This window comes from Populus alba, chromosome 19, assembly GCF_005239225.2.
Source record: "Populus alba chromosome 19, ASM523922v2, whole genome shotgun sequence".
NCBI lineage: Eukaryota > Viridiplantae > Streptophyta > Magnoliopsida > Malpighiales > Salicaceae > Populus > Populus alba.
The window spans coordinates 15,727,357-15,753,635 of NC_133302.1; the positions used below are offsets into that span (position 1 = coordinate 15,727,357).

At 33.2% G+C, this 26,279-nt stretch overlaps 4 protein-coding genes across 9 annotated transcripts; 1 reads left to right on the forward strand and 3 right to left on the reverse strand.

The window, feature by feature from the left end:
• Positions 1-468: 468 nt before the first annotated feature.
• LOC118036193 (uncharacterized) lies at positions 469-7,179 on the reverse strand. 4 transcript variants are annotated; one of them, XM_035041879.2, is made up of 8 exons: positions 7,003-7,179; positions 6,819-6,894; positions 6,114-6,320; positions 3,590-5,606; positions 2,886-2,966; positions 2,245-2,301; positions 1,577-1,649; positions 469-680 (listed from the first exon to the last, which is right to left on the reverse strand). In XM_035041879.2, the coding sequence occupies exons 4-7, from the start codon at positions 4,916-4,918 to the stop codon at positions 1,608-1,610; spliced, it is 1,509 nt and encodes a 502-aa protein (XP_034897770.1). In that variant the 5' UTR covers positions 4,919-5,606; positions 6,114-6,320; positions 6,819-6,894; positions 7,003-7,179; the 3' UTR covers positions 469-680; positions 1,577-1,607. The 4 variants fall into 4 exon arrangements, with proteins under 4 accessions (XP_034897770.1, XP_073262929.1, XP_073262930.1 ...); XM_073406828.1 differs by having other exon boundaries at positions 469-686; XM_073406829.1 differs by having other exon boundaries at positions 469-686; positions 6,819-6,915.
• Positions 7,180-8,271: 1,092 nt separating this feature from the next.
• On the forward strand, positions 8,272-10,817 carry LOC118036195 (probable fructokinase-5). The gene is made up of 5 exons (XM_073406479.1): positions 8,272-8,741; positions 8,988-9,398; positions 10,031-10,165; positions 10,291-10,407; positions 10,517-10,817. The coding sequence occupies exons 1-5, from the start codon at positions 8,559-8,561 to the stop codon at positions 10,649-10,651; spliced, it is 981 nt and encodes a 326-aa protein (XP_073262580.1). The 5' UTR covers positions 8,272-8,558; the 3' UTR covers positions 10,652-10,817.
• Positions 10,818-18,516: 7,699 nt separating this feature from the next.
• Positions 18,517-20,173, reverse strand: LOC118036196 (putative clathrin assembly protein At1g33340). Its single transcript, XM_035041881.2, has one exon. The coding sequence runs from the start codon at positions 20,093-20,095 to the stop codon at positions 18,989-18,991; it is 1,107 nt and encodes a 368-aa protein (XP_034897772.1). The 5' UTR covers positions 20,096-20,173; the 3' UTR covers positions 18,517-18,988.
• A 1,512-nt stretch (positions 20,174-21,685) lies between these two features.
• On the reverse strand, positions 21,686-26,039 carry LOC118036197 (uncharacterized). 3 transcript variants are annotated; one of them, XM_035041884.2, is made up of 7 exons: positions 25,518-26,039; positions 25,317-25,392; positions 25,049-25,179; positions 24,884-24,954; positions 24,419-24,500; positions 22,989-23,036; positions 21,686-22,070 (listed from the first exon to the last, which is right to left on the reverse strand). In XM_035041884.2, exons 1-6 carry the CDS (start codon positions 25,920-25,922, stop codon positions 23,016-23,018), a joined length of 786 nt encoding a protein of 261 aa, XP_034897775.1. In that variant the 5' UTR covers positions 25,923-26,039; the 3' UTR covers positions 21,686-22,070; positions 22,989-23,015. The 3 variants fall into 3 exon arrangements, with proteins under 3 accessions (XP_034897775.1, XP_034897773.1, XP_034897776.1); XM_035041882.2 differs by having other exon boundaries at positions 21,686-22,082; positions 25,518-26,038; XM_035041885.2 differs by lacking the exons at positions 21,686-22,070; positions 22,989-23,036 and having other exon boundaries at positions 24,413-24,500.
• Between the last annotated feature and the right edge of the window lie 240 nt (positions 26,040-26,279).

Below are 26,279 nucleotides of genomic sequence, written 5' to 3' on the forward strand. Positions count from 1 at the left end.
TTATCTTTCTCATTCATTCGATTTTTTCACAAATGTATCTGGGCTGCTTTTTTTTTTCTTCTTTTCACAAGTCTTGTGATAGATAGGATAGACATCCAAACGAACTTCTTTGAGTAAAACAAGGAATCCCTTTTGAAAGTTGGAATGATTAACAATTATAAGACTTTAGAATACCTTTTTGTCTTTTTTTTTTTTAATTGACCAAGTCATTTAGTAAAATTAGGAAGACGGCGCGTCGGAAATGGTCGGGATAGCTCAGCAGGTAGAGCAGAGGACTGAAAATCCTCGTTTCACCAATTCAAATCTGGTTCCTGACACATGATGAATTTGTCATGGATATGACACATCATCATTTAGCTATTGCATTTCTTTCACAACATGTTAGTATTAAATAAAAAAATACTCATGATCTTTTAATTACACAAAATATCCATGTAAATTTCATTATTGAAATTCATAGTAATATGATTCTAGAGCTAGAAATCCCTTAGCTTTCTTTATAAATTAATTAATTAATTAAGTGCATATATATAGACGCACACAGAGTAGCATATACACAAAGCATTCTCCTCAAGTTGGGAAAAGGCAAATCTCCCTTTCTCTCAGTAGCTAACATGGCGGATTCCAGGCAGCCACTTCTCTCTCCAAGAGGGAACCAAAACGAAAGTGATGACCAACTCCTGTCACTTTCCAGATCAATCACAAACAATTCATTGCCGATAAAAATTGAAGTTAGCCATAAAACATAAAATAGAAGATTTCATTCATTTGTCTTTCCAATAAAATATTTGATGTCGATCCTAAAAAATATAATATTTTATTGATTTTGACCTTATAAAGAGAAATTAGACACTAATCTCTAAAAACAAAAGATTTTATTAATTTATGATTTTTTTTTTAAAAAACTAACATTTATCCCTAAAATAGGATATTTTGTTGGGACTTTGAACAAAAAAATATTTTATGTTAATATTTAAAACAAGAGATTTCATTAATTTATAGTTTTGAATAAAAAGCTTTGATGTTAATCATTAAAATAAGAGATTTTGTTAGTTTAGGGTTTTAAAACAGGTATTAGCCCTTATATAAATGATAAAAATTAAGCTTTTGGTCTTATTTTTTTTAATATGTCTAAAATAGAGCCTAAGGGGCTGCCCACTAATACTCATTGGGCTCATGTGAGGTCAAGTAGACCTAGCTTGGGTCCTTTTAAATTCTAGAAAATTTCAATATTCATGCATTTTTAATACATTCACAACATAATGAAAATATGTTTTCATTCAAATTTGCCTTTATAATTCTAATAACTTTTTCGCTTCAACAAATAAATAATACACTCGCTTATGTTTTATTTAAATTTCTTAGAAAATATTTTTTTTAATTAATAATTATTTTTTTAATTAATAAGATTGTTGTAATTTATCTGTAAATGTTTTCCTTCTATACTTTATATAAATAAATTGTATTTTTATGATATATTGTTTAATCAAATTATTTTATATAATTGATTCTGCACTGCTCCATTATACAATTTACTTGAGGAAAAGGATAGCGAGGAGGGAAATCGGTATGATACCTCACAGGGACTGGACACTAACATGCATGCATTATCTCTGAATTAACGCCAGGAGATGTTCTTCATCTTCCTCCTTCCAAAAAATAAGAATAAAAAATTTCAGTGAAGCATCATTCAGTTGTTATCAGAAATTCAAGTATTCACCAGTGAACAAAAACAAATATCTAATTAATTGTTTATTTCATAGTTTTTTTTAGGGAGTATTTAAAAGCATGGTAGCGGGTGCTTTTCAAAGTTTTTTTTATTTAAAAATACATCAAATATATATTTTTTAAAAAATATTTTTGACATCAATACATCAAAATAAATTAAAAGCATAGCAAAATATTAATTTGAATTAAAACAATAACAAAATATTAAATTTTTTTAAAAATACTTTTAAAAAAATAATAATAAACATACCTTTAATAACATACATTTGGTAATTGATTTAGCTATGATATCATAGTGTAGAGTTTATCTGCTGGTAGGCTTTTTGTTATTGATTGATTTTTAAAATAGTTTTGATTTAAAAATATATTAAAATAATTATTTTTATTTTTTAAAATGTATTTCTAATATCAATACATTATAAATAATAAATTTATTATATCCTGAAATTTTTTATCGTTACATTATGTAATCTATGTGAGGAGAAAAGAGCGAGAACTAGGAAATCGGTAGCGTACCTCATCGGGACCAGACAGTGATGTGTCTGCAGTTTTAGCCAAATATCTGTATAAGGCCTGGCAATATTGAGATTCCGGTGAGACGTCATTCAATTTGTTTTTAAAAATTCAAGTAATCATCGGTTAACATAATGAAAATAAATATCTAATATTAATAATTTATTTCATAGTTTTTTGTTTGACACAAAGGCATCAGTATTGACCGGACTCATTAATAGTCCGAGGATCGTACATTGTAAGAAAACTTTGGTGGAGTGCCTATCCACTAAAAAATAAAAATAAAAAGTCTTCATTTAATTACATAATAACACATGGCACGTATATAAAAGTAATTAGAAGATCTTAATATGAGAATTTACATATATAAATAATTTAATGTATATATTTATAATTTTATCAATCAAACATATTTTGTATAGTCTTGTATTTTCTAATATTAATTTTGTGAGATACTTGTATGTATTTCAGGATCTCTCACTAATAATAAAAAAATAAAATCTAATTACTCTTAGGAAAAAATTGTTGCCGCACTTGACAAATCATTCATGTATTTTTGTAAAATAGAGACTTGTGCTATATAAAAAGTAAAGAGACTATTCTATTATACAATCTACTTGTGAAAAGGGAAATTGGAATCGTACCTCGACAGGTTTTGACATTGACATGTCTACAATACCTTTTGCGTATTTCTCTACGGCCAACTGATATTTTCGACTCTCATCCTTTTTATGAAAGAATTGCAAAATTCAATAAGTCATCAATTAATAAAAGCAAATATCTGATATTAATCATTTATTCCCTAGTTTTCTTACACACAAAGACATCAATATTGACCACACTTATTAATGATTTGAGAGTAATATATAGTAATGGATTGAGCTATGATATCATAAGATAAAACTTTGATATGGTGCCTATTCAATAATAATAAAAAAAAATTGAGATTCTTCCTATCTATTTATTTTTTTATTTTAAAAATATTTTTTTAAAAAATTAAATTTTTTGACGTGTTGATATAATAAATAAATTGAAAAAATAATATTATTCTAATATATTTTTAAATAAAAATATTTTAAAAATAACTGTTATGAATGCAATCGCTATGATACGTGCTTTTTTGTTTTTTTGTTTTTTTTCAATTAAAAACAGACTATTCATGTCAGAAATAGAGAATTGATATGAATTTTGTTTCTGACAACAACTCGAGGTTTGTGAAGGAGGGAGAACAACCTTTTAAAAATCATCCAACCATTTCAAGTTAAAAGCATTTCACTGATAAAATGAAGAACACGGAATGGAGTCCACATCCAGCAATGTACTTGAGAGAGATTTTTGGAATACTTACCGATGAAAAAAACTCCAATACACTGACTTCGTCACCGTCAAATCGCGTGAATTCATACTGTTCGCTCAAACCAAGATGTAGCATGAGAAGGAAGACATGGGTGAGTAACTCGCCACCTCTTCTCAGTTGATGAGTATGTTCTTTCCATGGACAATGAGCTGCTGCATAAGCAAGCATTTCTATCCAAACTTCATTTATAATCTCCCATCGCTTCTTGGATTCCGATGACTGCAATTGCCTGGCGAGCTTTTCCCCACCGATCACCACTGACTTTGCTATTTTCCAGAGACTTTGAAACGTTATATCATCAAGAGACAATTCGGAACGTAAAATTCCATCAACAACACCCTTCTTCGCCTGATCGCCTCTTGTTTTGTTCGGAATTAGACGCTGCAAGTCTTGCAAAGTATCTAGATATCCCTCGTCACCGATTCCCATAGAGAGCATATTTGGTCTCATCACCAACAGATACATCATGTATTCAGATAAACATCTGCTTGTTTCATATTCTTCATTGGGGACATTACTTGCAGCTTTATCACTAAGATAACAAATCTCTGTTGCGAGATGCCATACAAGAATGCTCCGACTGAATTCTACTTCAGTTGTGCACCACATGTAGTTCTGTAACAGTCCCTTTCTTTCTAGCACACCATCTCCCCTCTGATCTGTTATTTTACCTCTGCGATTCTTATCAATTAAACAAAAATCTTCCTTCATATCCTCAGCTTTCTTTTGAAGATGTCTGAAAATAAAATGTTGTAGATCAACACTCATATCTACCCTATGCACAAAAATCTGCCTCATCTTTTCATTGATTCCCAGTGATTTCAAACATCCAAGTGGCGTGTTTTCAATGGAAGAGCTTATCAGGTTATACTGTGCAATGGATCTTGACCACCTCTTGCTCTTAGTTAGCTTCCTTATCGGAGAATAAAGAGCACTACTCAGGGCGTTCCCTCCTTCATCAGACAACCAGATCATTGTCCAGTCAGAGAAAACAAGGCATATAAAAGCATAAAACTCGAGAAAAACAGCGGCTGCAAACAATAAATATGTGATTGTAGTGTCGATAGTTGAGTAGGCATGCTTGTCAATCAGGATTTGGAAGGAAATAAGCGCAGTAAATGTGAGCAGAAAACTAATAGAGCGAAGAATGATTCCGGCACGGGAGTAAATCAGGGGTGCTTTAGTGTAAAGCATGTCATATATTAATCCAAGCTCAATCTCTACCACCTTGAAGGCGTTTTCTGCTGTATTTTTGGAAATCAGCACCTGGCTTTTTATTAGTGCAGGAATGCCAGGGACAAGATCCTGCATCATAAACATGGATATACCCAAAAAAGTATAAGCTTGAAGAAGATATTTTCCCTCGAGAGCTTGATCACGTTCTTTTGTTAATGCCTTTAATGGATAGAAAAGGCCGAAATTTTGAGAGAGTAGACTTTTTCAAGCCCTCAGAGCTTGAAGAATTGAGCACCCAAGTCCTCTCTGCGTACTTTATAATGCCAACAATGAACATTGGGATTGCTATGAATGTGAGGATACCGCTACCCCAAGACCTTGAGAAGACATAAAAAGCCACTCCGACTTGGACTACAAGACCAAGTAAATGCCTTAACCACAACTCGTTGTCTTCAATTGAGTATGCAGTGATTGTGTCTGGGCCACCAAGGTGCAGGAGTAGAAAAGGTGCCCAAAATGCCTGGATGGAATTGTTTGTTTTTTTTTGAACCGTCACCTGATGAATCTCCTTGGCTCCTGGCTAGATTACCCAATGCAACAGTTGCTACCATGTCTGCTGATAGATATGCAGACCAAACGAGAATCCTGATCCAGCTTCTGGCAATGGTCTTTCGCTTAGAACCAAATATGATGAGGATGGTTTGTAGTGAGAGACTAAGCAAAACCATTCCTCGAATCTCCCCTTCGTTCCACAAATTTATGACTTCTTCAGGCAAATTTTTAAGCATTGTATCTTTTCCTCAACAGTGGAAACTAGCTCTCTCGATGAACCCTAGAAGAAATTGTTTTGTAAGATGAAAAGTAAATATGGATATCTCTGAAAAAATCTCTTAAAAAGGACAGTGAAAAGACTCTTATGAGAGAAGAATTCTGAAGTAGATTTTGGATAAGGTATCATAAAATAGGAGTTGCTGCAAATTGTTGTTGCAGCATGCAAAGAAAAGGTATGGGATGCATTACAAATTAATATATGGAAGTGAATTCTGGGATATATCTCCTTTAACTTAAAGCTTGCTTGACCAGCTTTTACAAACCATAGTTACATGTACAAGTAAGAATTTGGTACTTGGCCCGGGTACAAAGCAATGAAGAGATGCTAAATAGTAATAAAGAGAATCTGTCAAGCAAAAGACTTTAAATTAGCTGCCTTTTCTCCTTTTCTTTCCCTGAAAGACAAGAGACATAGCTTTTTGGACACTTAAAGAAGGAATTCTGAATATCAATATGATGTTTGAGCACTGAAATCCCCGGCCCAAGGGTTGAATACGAGACTACGTACCATTTACTGCTAATGAGTTTCTGCCTTGCATCAGTGGAATTTTGCATCTTAACCTAATGAACGATAGTCATCCTCTCAATGAATAAAACAATGAGTTTATCTTTTCATTCTCAAGAGATTCTAGCTAGATAGGCAAAGGCTCTGCTGCTTTGCACATTTTCAGCGGGCAAGTGAAGATCTTCTTATGAGAAATTAATTGTAAAGCTCCTGCAATAAGCTTTTGCAAATCATCATATGTGACTAAAAATCTTAAAATTAGGTTGCTTTGATACAGAGCAAGCAAGAGATGCTAAATGTTAAAGAGATATTCCAGCTTGCAAGGAATAAAAGATTTAAATTAGTTTTATTTTTATTTTCTCGGTGGACAGAGTTTGGTTTCCTTTTCTTGAACACTTAAAGGGGCATTGGGGCTGGGCACAAAACAAAGAAGAGATGCTAAAAAAATAAAGAACCAAGATTGCGAGGATTAAGAAACGTTAAATTAATTGCATTTTCTTTTCTTCATACACAGAGTTCGCATTCTGTCTTGGAGAAGGAACACTGAACATCAATGCAGTGATGAGTCGTATCTCTTGACTTCGTTTCTGAGAATTTGATGTTTGAGCACTGAACTCCCGAAAGGTTTGAATCTGTAGCTCACATTTACCCTTGGATTGGTGTGTTATCATTTATCAATACTGCAACCTCAAAACAGAGAAAATGTACCTGATACATGGGCAATGGAATCTCAATTCGACTACTGGCAATTCAAACCAGAAAACTAATGCAGGATATGAAGCCCCTGATACATGGACAATGGAATCTGGTTCAATCATCAATAGTATTTCGTAAAAACATTTTCAAAACTATTCAACTCAAAAGGCACATTGAGAATTTTGCAAGAACCCACCTGGTGAGGTGTAAGACTCCATCAATACTGGCTTGTATAACTCGGAATCCTTTGCCTGTACCATGTTTGAAGGCAACTCAAGAAAAGATGTTCCTGATTAAAATTCCGCATCGGAAAGATTTCAAGAAGAGCTTCATGTCATGTCATGGAAACTTAATTGCATGAATACGATGAAGCACGCTTTGAAATTGAAACAAGAATACTAGTTATGTATTTATCTACTATATATCTATCCAGATGTCTAGCAGATCCTTCAAGTATTTTTAAAACACAATACCAAACAAGTACTAAATCCTTCAATATTCTCTATAAAATAGTCATTTTCAATTAAAAGAAATAATAATATATCAGTCCAACATCTATAACAATTGTTTTCCTTGTTTTTATTCCTTAAATAATTTTTATATACCAATATTTTTTCTGCTATCCAACCTCAAATTCTTAGCTCTATAGCTGGCAATATTACTCATTGAATGCCTAATCAATCTACCTGTACGTACACTCATTTTTTTTTTTAAATAATAAATTAAAAATTGTCATTAACCAACATAAATTATAATTAAAGATCCAAAAGAAAAATAATTATAATAAATTTAAAGAAACTAAAACTTTATTTTAATTTTTTTTTTTTTTAAATAAAGAGAATAGGATTTTAATGACTCGTTGATAAATTGGACCACCTATGTACGATGTTTTCTTTTTTTCTTATAATCATGAAAGAAAAAAGGCTATCCATGCATGGTGATTAACTACGAAATATTATGGAGTAGAATTATAATAGCAATTGAAAGATTAGTGTTAAAAAACACAATCTCAAGTAAAAAAAATTTAAATTTGAAATTTATATATATTTATTTTACCTTGTGTTTAATTTTTATCAAATAAATAAAAATAGTGAGATTCGAACTTGTGATCACTTAGTTACTAAGACTTTGATACTATGTTAAATAACCGTCCCCACCCAATAATTTATGCTGTTAAATAAAATACTGAGATATAATGTATTTTATTCTCTAACAATTAGGATTAAGATTAGGAGTGCTAGTGTGTGTGGCTTAATAATTAAGAAAATATAATTACTAATTATTATTAATTTACTATAATTCGTTTATTGAAGGCCGATATAATTGGCATAGAATCCAAACAATAAATAGTATACGAGAGTTGCCTATTACCTTGCTGGGCAACTCTTGATCAGGATTTTCCTTTCTATAAAAGACCCAGTTTTTAAGGTAACTAATAACAAATCAATCACATGACCGTGTCTCAACTAAGAATCCGACAACATTAAACCAAGGAAATGAGATAATATGATAGCTTGATTTATGATCAACCGGTCCATAATGTTCCTGATACCCTAGTTTACTTAGATTGGATGGATACGATGTATAAGCAACGCATCCTTGTTTGATTAAGCAGAAAATACGGATTGTCATTTGCTCCTATCCTTGTTTCTGTGTGTATAAAAGGGTCTCTGATTTGAGAGTTTATCAGTACTCGTTGCTATTATCCTTGTTTGAGAGAAAGTTTGTTCAAAATTAATTTAAGAGAAGAAGATGACGACTAACCCTACCCCATTGATCGTCTCTTTTGGAGAGATGCTCATTGATTTTGTGCCTGATGTTGCTGGAGTTTCATTGGCGGAGTCTGGTGGCTTCATCAAAGCACCTGGTGGCGCACCTGCTAATGTTGCTTGTGCCATCACCAAGCTTGGTGGAAAATCTGCCTTCATTGGCAAGGTAAATCTCTTGCTCCTACCTCGTTTGTGCACCGTGCAAGGCACTTACTTTTCACCATTTGTTTTGTTAGCCTTCAGATCGTGAGATTTGTACACGCTTTTTGCACATCTTCTTCTTCTTCAAAAAAAAAAAGAGATATGTTAAATAAAATGTAATGATTTAATTTCATGCAAGAACATATGGATCTCAAAGAATAATAATAATAATGATGTACCAGTAATCATGATTATGTTTTTAATATGATAGGTTGGAGATGATGAGTTTGGCCACATGCTAGTTGACATCTTGAAGAAGAATGGTGTGAACAGTGAAGGAGTGTGCTATGATCCACATGCCAGAACTGCTCTGGCATTTGTGACCCTGAAGAAAAATGGAGAGAGGGAGTTCATGTTCTATAGAAACCCTAGTGCTGATATGCTACTGCAGGAATCTGAGTTGAACATGGGTCTCCTCAAGCAGGCCAAGGTATTCCACTACGGATCTATAAGTTTGATATCTGAGCCATGCAGATCGGCTCACTTGACAGCCATGAAAGCCGCCAGGGAAGCTGGGACATTGCTTTCTTATGATCCAAATGTGAGGCTGCCTCTGTGGCCGTCTTCTGATGCTGCTAGAGATGGGATCAAGAGCATCTGGAATGAAGCTGATTTCATCAAGGTAAATCTACCTAAAATCGTTTCTCCAAATTATTAAATGTCACAGCTTAATTGAGTTATCTTTCAGTTTTACCAAAAAAAAAAAAAAAAAAAAAGTCTCATAGTGAGGAATTTTTTTGTTAAGAAAAACTGCCTGGGTAATTATGTTCTTAATAAAATCCAAAGCTACACACATTGTTGGACTGTATGTTATAAAAACCAGTCACAGCATAAAAACAAATTGGACCCAGATCCTCATTGTCCCAATTTTCTTTTGTGTCTTGAGCATGGGGTAGAAATCAAAGTCAACGACTTCGTGGTTTTTCAACCAAGGTATTGAATGGTTTGGATGGAGAAAATCAATTATATTCCCTTCATTAACTCAGATCCTGTTTATCCCAATTTTTCTATTTTAAACTTATGGATTGAGACATTTCAATGTTTGAATCTCTATTCTATCTAATTATCTAGTTAAATTACAAAAATACTAAGCATAAGATTACAAGATAGTAATGACAGGTACAAATCTCAGAGTTTTTATTAGAGAATAATATTAAACAATGCTTGAGATTTTGTCTACTAACTTAAACCAAAGCTTCGCTTTTAATTCTTCTTTTTTCAAGTAATTGAATTGCTTGCTGTTACATGACGCAGGTTAGTGATGATGAGGTGGCATTCCTGACACAAGGGGATCCCCAGAAGGAAGATGTGGTTCTGTCCCTCTGGCATGATCGCCTCAAGCTACTGGTTGTCACCGATGGAGAAAAGGGTTGCAGATACTTTACTAAGGCACTGTTTTTGTCTACATTTTTTGCGCCTCATAATTTCTTGAATGATTATAATTCATCACTATATTCTAAGGTATTTCCATTTTTGCCTCATTGTTTGATAATACGTTTTTTTGCAATGCGCAGAGTTTCAAAGGAAGAGTGCCTGGGTTTTCAGTGAAGGTAGTTGATACCACTGGAGCTGGTGATGCTTTTGTTGGTTCACTCCTCCTTTCTGTTGCCAAGGACACTTCAATTTTTGATGTACTCTCTCTTTTCCTCCCCTCTTTTCGATTTTGCAACACTTTTCTCCTTTTCTTTTTGATTTGGAATTAATCTTGTAACTCAATTATCCTTGCATTTGGTATGGCAGAATGAAGAGAAACTGAGGGAGGCTTTGTCATTTTCAAATGCATGTGGAGCCATTTGCACCACTCAGAAAGGAGCAATTCCAGCCCTTCCTTCTGGTTCTGATGCTCTTGCACTTATGAAGTCCAAGGCCAACTAGATGTTACGTCCCTTGTTTTCTTGGGTCCAAAACTTTTGTCCAAGAGATGCACTTGGTGTATTTCTTCTTTTAATTTTCGATTTCTCCGCAACTGTAGATAATCCCTGTTGACAGTTTTGTCTACATCTTTAAAAGTTTATGGTATGCTGTTCTTAATAAACAGTCATCGGCCAGATTTGTTTTGATTCACTAAATTGGCTATCCCTCCTCAACCACTCACTAGCAAAGTGCAAAGCTGAAATATTTTTTATTAGAAGATAATATAAATTATATTCTGAGATCTCATTTAACAGTTTAAATTATTGGATTGAGATGGTTCTTTGACATGGTATTAGAGTCTTGATAACCAAGTGGTCACGAGTTCGAATCTCACAACCCTTTTTATTTGATAAAAATTAAATATAAAATAATATAAACCTGTGCAAGTTTCAAGTCTAAAGGACTTTCACTTGAGGGAATGCGTTAGAAAATAATATAAATCATATCCTAGAATCTTATCTAACAATTTAAGTTATTGAGTTGAGATTGTTCTTTGACAATAACCTCTCATCTTCATCCTCTCATGAGTGACTTTTTTTCATGCCAAGATATATATGGATCACAACTCATGCCAATGTATGGCAAATGGGTTTATCGTAAAAGACAGAACACCAAGAAACCATGTCAGCTGTGCTCCTCTTTTTTCACGTTATCGTTGTCGATGGAGGACTGTACAGTTAAGCGATTCCAGGTGAAATTAGAAAGGAAGTTGATTTCCTTTCTTCCAAGGCTATGATGATTCAATCAAGGCCAACTCGTTTGATGAAATGTACATGGTTTTCTACAGGAAAAAGTACATAAACAATGTAATAGATAGGTCACTCATCGATCGTAGCAGTTCAATACGAGAGCTTGAATGAAATAGAAAACCCATTGTGAATCTATATTCAGAAGTAGCATGGGATTAAATGCAAGATTCTGCATTTATTTTCTCGAGACAAGTACATAATAAAACCACAGAACCTGAGAAGTGGAGGAGAGGGGGTTAAAGGAGGAAAGAAAAACAGGATTACAGAACATCAACAGAGTCAGAGTTCGCAGGGAAGAGCTACCCATACAAGAGGTTACCGAGAGGAATTTTAAATGAGCAAAAAGCTCTACATCTCTGTTCAGAGCCTGTCAAGGAATCGGTGTCATAATTTGCAGCATGTTTAGCATTTTACACCAAAAAAAACAGAGCAGTCTCATATGTCAGGATGACAGAGAGTCTCTGTTCCCCAACACCGAACTGGCCTTCTTCGTTGTTGTAAAGTCTCATATGGAATTCTAGTTACACAAGCAACGACCTAGTGCAAAGTGCAAAGTGCAAATGGCCTTCTTCTTTGGAGTAATTAGCTAGATTTGTAGGAATTGCTTTGTAATCGGGGAATTCTTGCCTTTTCTCCTTTTCTCTTTCGTTTCTTTGTTCTTGATTCAGTTCATGTTCTTTTTTGCCATTCTCTAAATGGCTAAGTTTATTTTTAATATATATCGATTATTATCCTAAAAAAACCTGATTCATCTAGAGATCACAGCACTTCCGTGAGCCGAATTATTTTTTTTAACGTAAAAAATATGTAGGCATTAATATTGTGTTTTCTAAGAAGATAAAGTTTAATTACGAAGACAGTGATACAATATACGGTATATTGGATGGCTTTTTTTTTTTTTTTTTAATTAATACATTAAAAAATCAAATATTGAATGATAGTATAATAGATTAATTGATGTCAACCCAAATTAAATAATTAAACTTATAATCTAAATTATAAAATTATGATAACGAAGTATATTGTTTTACCTTAGATTAAAATTTTAGTTCAATCAAAGTTTAAAAGACCTTACAATATAGTTTAGTAGCCCGGCATATTTCATGGAGACACTATAAGATATCTTTGCAAATAACGAAAAATCATTATCTCTTTCCTTAAAAAATGACCAACAACAGCTGTACAAGGGGGTTGACGTTCCTCTTATTTTCTTGTAAAAACAATGAGAGGATGAGAGCTTGAATTAATGGAAAATGGAGAGAAAACTTGAAAAAGGGAAGGATTTGAGTGATTTCTAGTTGGAATCCATAGGAAGGCACAATAATTTAAGGGATAGAGGAGAGAGAAAATTTTGGCTAGAGAGAGAAAGTGAGAATTTGCAAGGAGGGAAGAAAAGCTTGTATTAAACTTGAAATGTTTCTTGGAATTGTTGTGTTTATATTGTTTAATTTTATTAGTTTTTTTGGCATATGTTGATTTTGGAAGTTGAGTATACTTAGGGTTTAATGGATTGATGCATGATTGTTATTTTAATTTTTTATTGATGGGTTAATTGAATGATTAATGAATCGGTTTAGTGTTAATTGCTTTAAAAATTAAAAAGGGAAGTCTTGATTTCTTCCTTGGGTATTTCAGCCAACATAGAAAAAAATAGGACTGGACTAAATTGTGTTGAGTGCTTGCTTAAAAGATTTATTATATGTTTTTTTTTTTTTATGTAAATCATGCTTGTTTAAATGTGTGATAATGTGTTGTTTAGTTATAATGAAATGAGATTTCAAGATGAAAAAATTAAAAGAATCTATGGAATATTTGAAGAGGTCATTCGACCAAATTAACCAATTAAGAGAAAAAAACAAATTTATAAATAAATATATGTTTGAAAGGATTATTCCTCATAGACTGAACAAGTTGGATAAATCTTAAACAAAAAATTAAAGTAACATTTGTGAAAAAACATAAATTGTAAGTTCAGTTAAAAGAATGAAAGGTAAAAATAAATGAATTTTCTCATGACATAACATCTTAAATTGTCATTGAAATGTATATTAGAACTTGTTATTGGCTTTTGAATTCAAGAAATGAAAGAAAGATCATAGGATGAAATGTTAATTTTGCTAAGAAAATGAATAATAAAGAGAAAAGGAGAGATGAGAGTCATTTTATTATACGAAACTAAGTTGACGATAAATGTTAAATGATGATTTAACTTGTGTAAAAAGGGGTTGGCTAATTTGGCTATGGTACTATAGTGAAAGGCTAAGTTTAGATGCGGAAAATTAGTTAAAATTAATAAGGTATCAAGTTGATTGTTGTTAAGACTTAAATTCAAATAGTTAAAATGATTATAGGTTAAACAAAAAGGAAATAAAGGCTATAAGATATAAATGTTGATTCTAGGTTAAGCAAAATACATAATAGCAAAAAAAAAAAAAAAAATTCAGGAGTCATCATACTAAGTGAAACTATGTTGACGATTAATGTTATATAATGATATAACAAGTGTAAAAAATGTTTGATAAAAAATATTTAGATGTTAAATAAAAAAGGTGTATTAAGGTGTGGAAATTGACAAAGTTGAGTATATAGACGTTAATTAATGTGTTTAAACGTATGACTATGCATTGATTCGTGAATAAAAAAATATGCCTTAGATAAATGGTAGGTTTGGATATTTATAAACGACGAAAATTTTGGATGGTATAGATGAGTATTAAATCATATACACTTATCTTATAATAAATTTGCAATCTTGTGTTTAATGGGAGTCGAGATAAGGTTTTTAGGCTGATTTAATATGGGTATAATGGTTTTAAAATTGTGTTGATACAAAAGAGATTACGAGAGTTGGACAACATGCTGGTGGAGTAGGATCTACATATGTTGCAGGTAGGTGCTTGACATCTCTTTTTTTTCTAAAATTCTTGAATGTTTCTTTAATGAATTGTTATTCTTTTAGTGTCATGTTATTATGAAATGAATAAATTTTGTAGAATGAATAATAAAATGAAATATTTCACTCGGTTGTTAAAATGAATACTTGGATATGTAATATAGTGTTGGCATTGAAATGGATTGTTTGGAATGCAATGTTGTAGCTTGTGCTTGAAAACAAGAAAAAAAATAAGGAGAAGGAAGGCTACAAAAAGGAAATTGGGAAAAACAAATTATGGATTAGATTGAAAGGATTATGGAGTGATTTGATTAGTTATCCACTCGATAGAGGCCAATGATATTGGATTTCTGATATTCGTATTAATTATTGTCTATGTGTATGGAAGTTAATAATATCATCTTCAACTGATATCTGTATAAATTTGATTAGTCATCCACTTGGTGGAGGCTAATGATATCGAGTTTTCAATATTAAAATTGATTAGTAGTCCATGTGTATGGAGGCTAATAATATTAGTTTTGGCTGATATTAACATAAACGTGATTAGTCGTCCACTTGGTAAAGACAAATGAAATCAATTTGATTGATATCATAATTGATTTAATTAGTAGCTCATGTATACAAGGGCAAATGATATCAGTTAAATTGATATTGACATTATGGTATGGCCTATAGGGGGGAGGTTAGAGGCTTTTACTAAGCAAAGGTTTGGGATAAACTCTAAGGAATTAATAATATAAATTTATTTATGGTATGAAGTTTCAAAAAGGCTACCTTGATGAAGTGGATTTAGCAGACTTGATTACATATCTATTAAGGTTGGCTGACAACTTATAGTATAAAGGTATATCGATTAGACAAACTTATTAAGGTATATCGATTAGACAAACTTATTAAGGTATAGTCATGCTAAAAGAGAAATTCTTTGTGATAAGAATGAAGCTAAAAAACCTAATAGTAATAGGAATGATGATAGTTTTGACAGCATATTCATGATATGAATAATGTTTATTTAGTAACTTGTTATAGGTAAAATTAGTGGTTGATTTGGCTACTCATTATAGGTAGAAATGGTGATTATTTTGGCAATGTATTCAAGAGCATGTATAATAAACAACACATAGGAGAATTCATTATTGATCCAACATATGATATGGGATAAGAAATGGATAATAGGCCTATGCCATCAATAAAACCTTGAGGTGAGATATAATATATTAAGTTAGTAAGATGAATTCTTGAACGAGATGTAACTTTCGAGTGGAAAGATACAATTTCAAATTACCTTGATAAGGTGACAATACTATACTCATGATTAGTAGAGATTATGATAAAGATGATAAGTCAATTATGTTACTATTTGAAAGAAAATATCTAGGTTTGTTTTATGAAGAACCATGTGTATCTGGTACATCATAATTGTGTTGTGATAGATGTCTTATTTAATTTCATAAGTTTTATAGGTTCTTGTCATTAGACATATAACCTATTAAGACAAGACACTGATTTGCTTAGTTACAATACTAGGTATATTATCATAGTGTATTTTAATTAAAATTGATGAGAATTTTAATATGAATAAATATTTATAATGAAATGGTCTCTTCATGAAAAGGTAAGCATAAATTTTTTAATGTACTTCATAAATTTTTAATAGGTGTATACTATTATAAATTGATTGATCAATCGATCGACTAACCTAAGGTTTAATAGTGAGAATGAGTTGTTGCATTGTGAAAATTGAATCTTCATGAGTTGTTATATAGGTTATCCAGGGTAAGAGAAGAAGTGTTTAATGACCCAAATATAAAAATTATTTATTTTGTGTTATTTTAGCAAACTAGTAAAAAATAGCTAAGATCGACCATCAATTAAGAAGAAACAAATTAAAGTTATTGATCAACAATAAAAACTTATTCATAACAAGAGTTTAGCAATTGATATTGAAAAATATTGTAACATATATATATATATATATAAAGGAGGAAGTGTGGTACAAATAGAAAGTGCAAATTTTACTAGGAATCAAGTTGTATGGAAGTAAGATTTATATTTTATATGAAACTTGGTCTCTGTAACAATATAAATAGATCATTTAGAAGCTGAAAATAGTGAACAAGCCAATATATATATAATTTCTTTACAAGCTTTTTATGATTTATCGCTTTTACTTATCACAATTAATAATTTTTCCTCTATAGATTTTTTTTTAAAAAAATTATTGCTATACTTTTTATAGTTTTTTTTATATATTTCTTAGGATTACACACTTTTACCTCTTAACTTATTAAACCAAGATTAATAATCTCACTCTTTGTTTGATTTGTTATTTGCCTTCACTTCATATTAAATTCTTAAGTGTAATTTAGAAGAAAAATAATTAATAACATGTCATATTAATCAAAGAGTCCATTGATAAATCAACACTTATATATTCTTCATATTCTCCTAGAGATTGGTGCCTTTATTATATGTCTTTAAAAGATACTCTTTTAGTCAACCTTAAAGGTGAGCAAATTAATTGAATTATCCAAAATATTCATAAAAACTTATCCCAAATTAATCAAATTGAATGATATTGGTTAATTTTGGTTAAGAAATACAATAAAAATTGGTTTGGTTCATTTTAGTTTTAAATTTTATAAATTAAAAAATTAAACACTGAAAAAATCAATTATAAACTAAAAACATATTAAATCAAAGTATCTAAAAAATAGCTCAACTAAAAGCATATTAATTCAAATTTTACTTATTTGATTTAAAAATATAAAAATAAACTTATCAATCTAGTTCTTTCAAATAATTTAATTTTTTTTTAAAAAATAGTTTGAATTTTTTAAACCAAACTAAATTGTTTGAAATTCTTCTCTTTCAACATTAAGATATTATATTATTTGCAACTTAATTACATGTTGTTTGGAAATAAGGAAAGTAAGAAAGAGGAAAATGCAAATTCCAAGCATAATAGTTAGATGTGACTAATAGTTAGATGTGACCCAAGTTTGACTTAATGAAGGACTAAAATCATCACATTGGATCAACTAACTTTTCATAAAAGTGGACTCTCTTTTTTTTTTTTTAATAAATAACTATATCAACATCATTTTAATTATTTTTTATAAATTTTATAGTTGATTAAAATAAAATTAGACCATATTAATCATATTTTATTAAGTTAATATCTTATTTAATTTAATTTCAAAATTAATTTTCATATCATTGCATTTTTTAAAATTAATTTGTTCGAGTCAAATTAGGTTAAAAATCTATATTCCAATGCATTTTCCATGTCCGGGAACATGTAGAAAAGTAAAGGGAAAATTCCTTCATATCCTACACAAAGCATTCTCTCCAGTTTGGAGAGAAAGTGGGTAAGAAAATGACAATTCCATCCTTTATAATTGCCATATTAGCTTTAAATCTAGAATATAATGGTAGTTTTCTTCTTCTTTTTTTTACAATTATTTTCGTCCATTTTTTGCTATTTATATTTTCTTTCCTTTTCGCTTTCTTTCTTTTCATCTCCCACTATATTCAAACAAGTGGAAGAAAACACAATTTTCTTTCCCCACCCATTTTTTCTTCCGAACACATGTGAACTCTTATAGTCTTATTTTCTAAGATTATCATATCTCTTTCGACTTTATAACAAGTGTCATCCTCAAATTCTAAGATTACCATCGAACTCATATTTTTGGCCTCGAGGTATTATTCCTTCTTGTCCTCAAGCACCGCATTCGCCCTCGAGGCATTATTCTATCTTGTCCTCGGACGCCCCATTTGCCCTCGAGATTGTCAAGAACACAACATGCACTTCCTCTGCCTCAAATACGAACCGTAAAACCCATGTTAGGATGAGGGGAAAGTGGAATAGCTACAGGGATTCTCTCAAAAAATCCAAGTTACCTGTTATAATATCCATGCTTTGCTCCTGGAAACTAACTTAGTTTCTGCTACATATCGAAATTCTAGTTTAAACGAATGATATTGACAGTGCAATCACGACAAAAGCTTGTTGATTTTGGTTCATGTGTCAATCATCAATCAGGCTTGTAAACAGAAGTCTGTCTCATGCATTGGCTAATAATGACCAGAGCTGAAAGAGATGAAGGGATGGAGCCTAAGGGAGAGGTATAGTAGTGTTCATCGACCAGATCACTAGCAGCTTTTATCTAATGAACTTACTTTACTGAATCAGGAGTAGTTTACTAGTTTATTTATATATTAATTGTAACACTTAATTCTTCCAGAAAATAGCCCTAAACACTTACTAGTTTCTTACAAGTGTATTCACTTCTATACTTAATCGCTCACAGACAAGATGAAGATAGTACAATAATGGGTTGTTCTTGTGATTACATCACGTCCACGTTCAAGTTTTCTTTCTTGCAAAACAAACAATTGACTCCCGTTGAAGATCCAACATCAAGAATCTACAACATCATGAGTCCAAAATTACAAACAATGGATTTCTTGATCCAAGCTAACTCGTACTTTTGAAAGGTTTGCTTGTAAAAGGGCTTAGAATGAAAGGCCTACCATGTTCATTCTCTGATATATTACTTTTTATTCACAATTTCCCAGATATTGGGTTGGCAGAAAGATCATCACTGGCCGTGCCACAAACGAAGGGCGTATGAAGTTTCATGATTATTAATCTTCAAAAACCACCCAAACCTTGCTTATTTTAGTCTCCAATGTGCAAGAGAAAAGAGTTGGTGACCAGCTAAAATTACCCGCATCCTTCTCATCACCTTCTGACTTTGTTATGCAATCCAAAATGGGAGGTGTTGAAGCATTCTTGCTCAGGACTGACGAGCTGCGGGAAGTTGCAATATAGGTCGAAAACTGGTCCAGTGCCATAAGATGATCCATGGTGATGATTTGTACCACTGGATAGTCCAAGTTCTTGTTTTCGATAATTCGTTTGCAATTCTCAAACAAATTATGAAGCTCCTGGCTTTGCTGAGAAGCCCTCCTTAGTATTTGACAGGCCAAGGCTCTAGCTGCCCTTGTTAAATCAAAGAACATATTAACAAGAGCTGCCACACCTTCACTGTATGTCTTGTAAACTTGGAAGCTCTCTTTCAAGGTATTGCTCATAGCTGCTTGAGCAAGATTATCTAAAGGCGAAATATTGAACGGCGAACAATCTAAAACTCTATCTATAAACACTTGACATTTTGGCAATTTTCTGAACACCATATCGATGGACTTTTCATCATAGCATCGAGATTCCAGATCTCCTTGGGACATAACAGGTTCAAGCTTCCCTGCTTGATTGATGACCCACCCTATTCTTTCCTCTAGATAAGCTGCATATTTGTGTATGAAGCTCACGGAAGGATCTGAAATGTTCCTTAGGAAGCAGCGAGTACTCATTTGGAGATGGCCTGAAGCATGCGCATTACGCAGCTGTTGCTCGAAGCATCGATTGCCTCCACGAAGGAGTCGATGAGTTAGAGAGAGTGTCTTGAGGGCAACCAGGTTGTCTCTGGTCTTGCCAAGGCGGCGAGAAATCCTCTCGGCAAGAAAGTGGATGGATCCGGGAGAGTTCGAGACCAAGAAGAGGATCTCATGCATGTGTTTGTCGTCAATGGGGCCACTATCATGGCCGGTTGCACGCACGACGGCGACCTCTATGCAGGAAAAATCCTTCCCTTCATGATGACTGCAGATCATGGCTCTCCCAATTGATGCATGATCCTTCACTGCGCCAAGAGCCATTCGGAGCTTGCCTTGTATGTCCACCACCCCCATTTTCTTTGAATTTGTATGAAAATGTGTAGCTATGTTTCACTAGAAGAAAGCATTTATAAAAGGGAGAGTGGGGGGAGGGAAGTTGAAGAATTAGGCAATGGGGAATCATATCTTGATTTTAAAACAAGCCACGTTATGCCTTTAAAAAAGTCTTCCAGTAACAAAAGAGACCTTATGGGCCAGTATGTTCTGCCAAGAAATTTAAATCACAGTTTGCATGCTTTGTTACTATTATATTGCTGTATAGGGTACCAGGTATTTCACATACACAAGTCAACAGGAACAAATTCTCGCAAATCTACCATGAAACTAATTCTCGGCACATATTTGCTGGACCGAGTGATTAATCACATGCCTGCGAGCTAGTACTGCAAGCAAAAGGATCTTAAGTGCTTGGGATTATCTTATGTTGCTTGGCTCTGATCTCAAATATCTCTTGAAAAGGGTCCCCCACTAGTTGAACAATGAATTTGATGAACATGCGAATGATTTGTACTGGACATGAGAAACATACAAGTACAAATAGAATTTACATAAATCTTTGTTTTTCATAACTTTATGGGATTATATATCGCCGCCCCATGTTTGACTCTAATTAATGACATGGAAGAAAACAGGAAAAATGTGGTCATTTGCCATCCCACTAAAGGCCTTGGATTCTCTCCCTCTCTCCCTGCAAACTCAAATCAATCACTAGTGTTGATTAATATTTAGCTTTTCCAGGTGAACTTGTTGTTGTGAATTTGAAAACCGAAACAAGGAGTGCTTTACAAGGCCTTCCTTTCCTTCTTTTTAACTTTTGGGAGTGTGGCTATAAACAAGTAAACCGCTACATGTTAAAAGAGTCAACGGGCAAAAAGGTTTCTTTGTAGTGGTGGGAGAAAGAACCTCATTCCTTAGGAATTGGATTCTCCCGCATCAAGCTTTCTTCCAATTGGCATCAACATAATATACTAAGCATTTTTGACCTTGGATATCTTCTCTCTCTCTCTCTCTCTCTCTCTTTCTATTTTTTTTTTTTTTGTTTTTTTTGCTTTTGGTTATGATATCTTCTTCTCTTTTCACATCCACAGGTTCTCCATTCATTATGATACAACTTTCAATTTCCATTCATCTGCCACTCAAGGGGCAAAACATGACCCGTGTAAAATATTGCGGGGTGAAATGCCCTGTCATATTTAGTAATGGTTCAAGATGTTTCAGCCATGGCTAAATCGTGACAGCTAATAGTCTCTCAGCGGACACCTCAAAAGGTCAAACTTGAGGTTTCATGTGCAATTCTGAAGTTCAAATTAAGAGAGAAGTGGGATGGGAATTTGAAAAATGGAAGCAATCTTCACTGCAAAACACGAGACTAATAAGCCTCCTCAATCCCAATGAATTAAGGAAAAAAAGGTGAGGAAAAATGGTAGCCATCACATCAAACAAAACAAATTTCATCATGTCGACACATGTCAAGGTGGAAGGATAACTGAGCCTACTCTCTAGCCTGGTTATTCTGTCACTAGTGGCCGATTTGGAGAAATTGAATTGTGTGGATAAATGATTGAATAGATCTCTAACAGCAGTTTCATACATTCATATTCCATCAAATCAAATAATATCATGCATTTCTATATTCTGAAAACCTTCATCACAGGGTGAATTGACAGGTTGTATATGGGAATGAAACGATTCTTTTTTATCCTCTATATTCCCCAACTCAAGTTGGATATTGTCTGGGGTCAAAACCAACTTGTGAGAATACATTTCCAGGCTAGCAAGTACAAGATACAAAGCGAACAATTATAGAACAAGCCCGACTACAATGGTCAATGCTCAATATTTTTATTATGAATAAAGACAGATATGACGATGTGCTAAGCTTACTTGTAACAAAAACGAGAATTTCACTCGACAATTATGATTGTTGAAATTGTCCGATCTCATTATCCATGCATGCACCATCCAGGAGCAGATGAAAGGTCTGCACACACTGCCAACAGCCCTGAAATTGGACGCTTGCACTCATGATAACAGGGTTTGCTATAATGCCACCAACCGCAAATGCAGATGCCATTAGATGTAAATGTGCTAACTCTTATTTATTGTTTTATTCAAATCCAGTGATCTAAACACTATTTTCAGTAGTCTAGACTTCCACATGTTAAAAATGCACTCCAATAAAAACATTAAGTTTAATACACTATCTAACGTCATTATTGGTCAAAACTAGTTGAATCACCAACAGATAGGCAATGGGATTATTACGACATGAAATTTTTCTTCAACTCATTGTCTTTTCTGTTGTTTTCATTCTATCCTCCCACACTTGTGCTTTGCTAGCCTCAGCAAATAAAAAAAAAAATCAATAGGTAAAACATATTCAAAAACTACAATCAGTGTGGTAGACACAGCATTTCACTACAAGGGCCACTGAACTCTTCAAAGAAAGGGAAAACAATTATTGAACTACACATTTGTGAAGGGAGGCCAATCAACTAAAGCAAAAAAATGATTCCTGTCGAACCTATTCCCATGTTTTACTCTAGACACCACAAAAGTGATTCCAAACAGTACATGGCACGAATCTTAAACTCCTAGTTTTGTACTCTAGTGCAACTCCACTAAAAAAGTCCCCCGAGAGCATGTTGATAAATTCATTAAATAGCAATACAAGGATCTGGATAAATTTGAGAAATTAATCAGTAAATAAAAGCATTACAACAGCGCATATAAATGCGTGGTTCCTCTGGGTAAAACATTCTGCCATCTCATATTTTCTGTCACTGCATGATGTCATGACTATGCAAACTGCTGTGCTATTTTAATTAATGACATTCCGTGCATAGTCACTGTAAATAAAACAAGCGGTGCTTTTAAAAAACAAGAAGAAATCAAGAAATTGTTATACCTGAATGTAAGTAGCCTCTGGAAAGCCCTACCTTAGAGGCTTTAAACCCTGGAAAAGTCCCATAAAAGGTCAGATTTTTTATTGATAGCTCATAATGGATAAATTTAGAAAAAAAAATTAAAAAGCATGTGAAAGAAGCTCAAACTACATAAAATACAGCACTTACACACATGGCATTAAAAATTCAACAAAATGAAGGCAAAATTGTGTTTCTAATCTGGTCAAGCAAATTCCTACTGATGTCATAGAGAACAAATTTTACCTAAAAAAGTGAAGAAATGACTGTTTTCAGCTTTTGCATTTTACTTCTTTTACTGATCTCATTCAGAGGGGAAAAAAGAAAAATTATATTTTACCCTCAGTTCTCATGGGATGCTTTAAGGTCTGGAATTTTTGACACGATGGCTATAGAGAGGGCTACCTGACATGGAAAAACAACTTCCTTGGTATAACACTTAACAGGTAATATTCTTATCAGAGATCATTTTACACTAGTTTTAACTTTTCAATCAAGTCAATGGCAAAATGTGTCTAGTTTCTCTTCATATATCACCAAGTGATCCAGGCCATCATATCAACTTGATGGACTGATGCATGAAAAGAGAAGGTTTCGGGAAACTTAATGTGATGCCATTTTTATAGATCTTTCACCTTTCACCTTTGCACCGCTTCATTTTATTTTTATTTTAATAGGGGCAGTTTAAAACAAAAAATCTAAGCTGATGCTTCAGATCAAGTTGTGTCTGGAGGCAGAAGAGTTATGTAATAAATTTATGCATGTGTTGGTGCCTATACAAGCCGGGACATGGAAAGAGGGTGTTCTCAGAAAAGTTTTCATCATGCCACATTCAGGAATGCTGACAATAAATCATTTTTATAAATTTTTCTTCTTTTCTTTAACTTTATTTTGTTTTTATTTTGACATGTACAAGTTGGACCAAAAACCTAAGCTGATGCTACAGATATCAAGAGATGTGGAGGTTGAAATGTTCTGCAATCAAGTTATGAATGTTTTAGTTCCTTTCCTGTCTCCATTAAGTGCCAAACATCAAAAATATAAAGCTCCACTGTGTATGAGTTGATAAGCAAATACAAATTAGAAAGAAATGCATAAGCTCATTAAGAGGTTGTATTTGGCTAAAACAAGGTGAAGCAGCCTAGTTTTTTATGAGCTCAAAGATGGAGATTATCAGTTTATTTGCTCATCAAAATGAAACATCTCTATGAGCTCAGAACAGAAAGTTTAAACCAAGCTACTACAAAGACATGGATATCTTGAACAAAGCACAGTGTCAAAACTGTTCTCATCTAAGAGCTAGCATGCATTTGTAATTAAGATTTTTCCATTTCTTCTGCTGGAAATAATAATTGCTATGATCTAGTATGTTACCAATTGCAATAACTCTGGCAATAATAATTAGTAACTATACCTTCGAATTCCTCAAATCATTCACTGCCATCCTAAGAGAATCATCTGATAGTATCAAACGTGACAGAGCCCCTGTGCTTAACCTGCAACATTCAGCAGAGACTATCATGAGAGCGGGATTGTTCTAACCTAGTCAGTCACCAAATATAATCAAGAATCAAGTTTACTTGCACTAAGCCTGACTAGCATGAAAGTTTTCCCTGATCAAGAAAAACTAGAATGGATAATACAACAAATGATGGTTTAAAAGGAAATGATACATTTATTGGACCAGTGAAAAATAATTCTTAATTTTCTGCAGATATGAGAAATGAACCACTAAAAATCTAGTCGAGAATGCATCATGTTGTCTAGAGCCTCTAGGCTAGCATTAGAAGATTCAAGTTTCAGTTTTTAAGGCTTATAGTCTGTTTTAAGTATAGAAAAAAAAAAGGGATATAGGATAGAAAAGCTCATTCCTAAGTACCCTAGTAATTTCCCTGCTTCCGATATAGAGCCTTCAACAGCAAAGATTACATCCAGCAACGCTTGCATTCCCTATATTAAGGAATAAAACTTGCAATGAGTTTTCCAACCCTTCAAAATGGATAGAAATACATGTAACTTTTAAAAGGAAAAACAACTTTATTACCAAGATAAATTTAGGATTCTTGGGTCCAATTTGTGGACCACAATCTGATCCTCTGATTGTTGATTTAAGAGGAAGAATTTGAAGCAGTTCCAATGGAGGTGTATACGAATCAATATCCAAACTGTTCCTAACTACCAAAATAATAATAATAATAATAATAAAGGAGTATCTGAACAAGCAAAACAAAACATACACTTTTGTCCATCTTCACTCAATCAGCAATAAAGAAGAGTACTAAAAGAATCAAAAGGCACTTAAAAGTCTCTACCTCTGATAGCTAATAGAGCGCGCAGGCGTTTCAAAGCCGAAGCACGATTCATATGCTGTGAGCGGTCCTCAACAGCCTACATACAGTAAAAAGAACAAGAACCAAATAAAAACAATTTAGACAAAACAACATACATGTTATATGCATATTCGGCCTGGTACAGTTTTGGCAGAAAATGAAGCAAGTAAAGCTAGTGGTGACCTGAGCAATAATCCCAGTAGGGAGGTGCTTGAGACGGACAGCAGACTCACGCTTGTTACGGTGCTGACCACCTGGGCCTGAGGCCTTGAACGTGTCCATCTCACACTGTCTCATCAGTTCATCATCTGTCAATTCTAAGTAGTTTGTACCATTACCATGACTTGCAGAAGTGTTATAATTGAAGCAAATTAAGAGTTTTTTTGGGGTTTCTGCAGTTCTTGTGTACAAGGTTGGTGAGTGAAAATGTCTTGATTTGGTTCTGTTAGAAGCGTTGAGATAATGGCAAGAGATCAAATTTAAAGGAGAAGATGGACGAGATATGCGGGGAGGAACAATGGTGTTGGTTGTGATTGGAAGTCTGAGGAGAAGCATTGATTTTAGTAGCGAATGAGCTGAAACTGCCATTTTCTTGAATCAGTAAGTATTACTTTTAATGGTACGTAAAGGGGATTTCAGTTTGTCCCAAAGGAAGCCATTGTTGTCTGAGGAAAATAACTCTCTCTCCCGAGCTTGAATTTCTCGACTGTCTTTATACTTTCTTCCTCCAAGAAGGAAAAAAGTAAACTACAAACCAGTGCCTAAACTATGTGTAATTTTCAGTTGAGTCTCTGTAAGTTCAAAGTTAAAGTAATGATGCCTAAACTTTTCAGATTTTACTCAATAGTGGCCTCATTAAATGGAATTAATTTAGAACTAGCCCCGGACGGCCAGATGTCGGACCGAGAGCTAAGGAACGGGACCCAAAGATGATTGAATCGGCTA

Bases quoted from the DNA above. Each gene is read 5' to 3' on its own strand.
- LOC118036193 (XM_035041878.2), bottom strand. From the start codon at position 4,918: ATGTTTATGATGCAGGATCTTGTCCCTGGCATTCCTGCACTAATAAAA. The intron at 2,302-2,885 runs GTACGATTCCAA...CAATATTGCCAG, and splicing joins CAATGTCAAAACCTGTCGAG to GCCTTATACAGATATTTGGC. The intron at 1,650-2,244 runs GTACGCTACCGA...ATTTTTTGGAAG, and splicing joins CACTGTCTGGTCCCGATGAG to GAGGAAGATGAAGAACATCT.
- LOC118036195 (XM_073406479.1), top strand. From the start codon at position 8,559: ATGACGACTAACCCTACCCCATTGATCGTCTCTTTTGGAGAGATGCTC. The intron at 10,166-10,290 runs GCACTGTTTTTG...TGCAATGCGCAG, and splicing joins GTTGCAGATACTTTACTAAG to AGTTTCAAAGGAAGAGTGCC. The intron at 10,408-10,516 runs GTACTCTCTCTT...TTGGTATGGCAG, and splicing joins AGGACACTTCAATTTTTGAT to AATGAAGAGAAACTGAGGGA.
- LOC118036196 (XM_035041881.2), bottom strand. From the start codon at position 20,095: ATGGGGGTGGTGGACATACAAGGCAAGCTCCGAATGGCTCTTGGCGCA.
- LOC118036197 (XM_035041884.2), bottom strand. From the start codon at position 25,922: ATGGCAGTTTCAGCTCATTCGCTACTAAAATCAATGCTTCTCCTCAGA. The intron at 25,180-25,316 runs GTAGAGACTTTT...TTATTTTGGTAG, and splicing joins CGCTCTATTAGCTATCAGAG to TTAGGAACAGTTTGGATATT. The intron at 24,955-25,048 runs GTAATAAAGTTG...TCCTTAATATAG, and splicing joins AGAATCCTAAATTTATCTTG to GGAATGCAAGCGTTGCTGGA.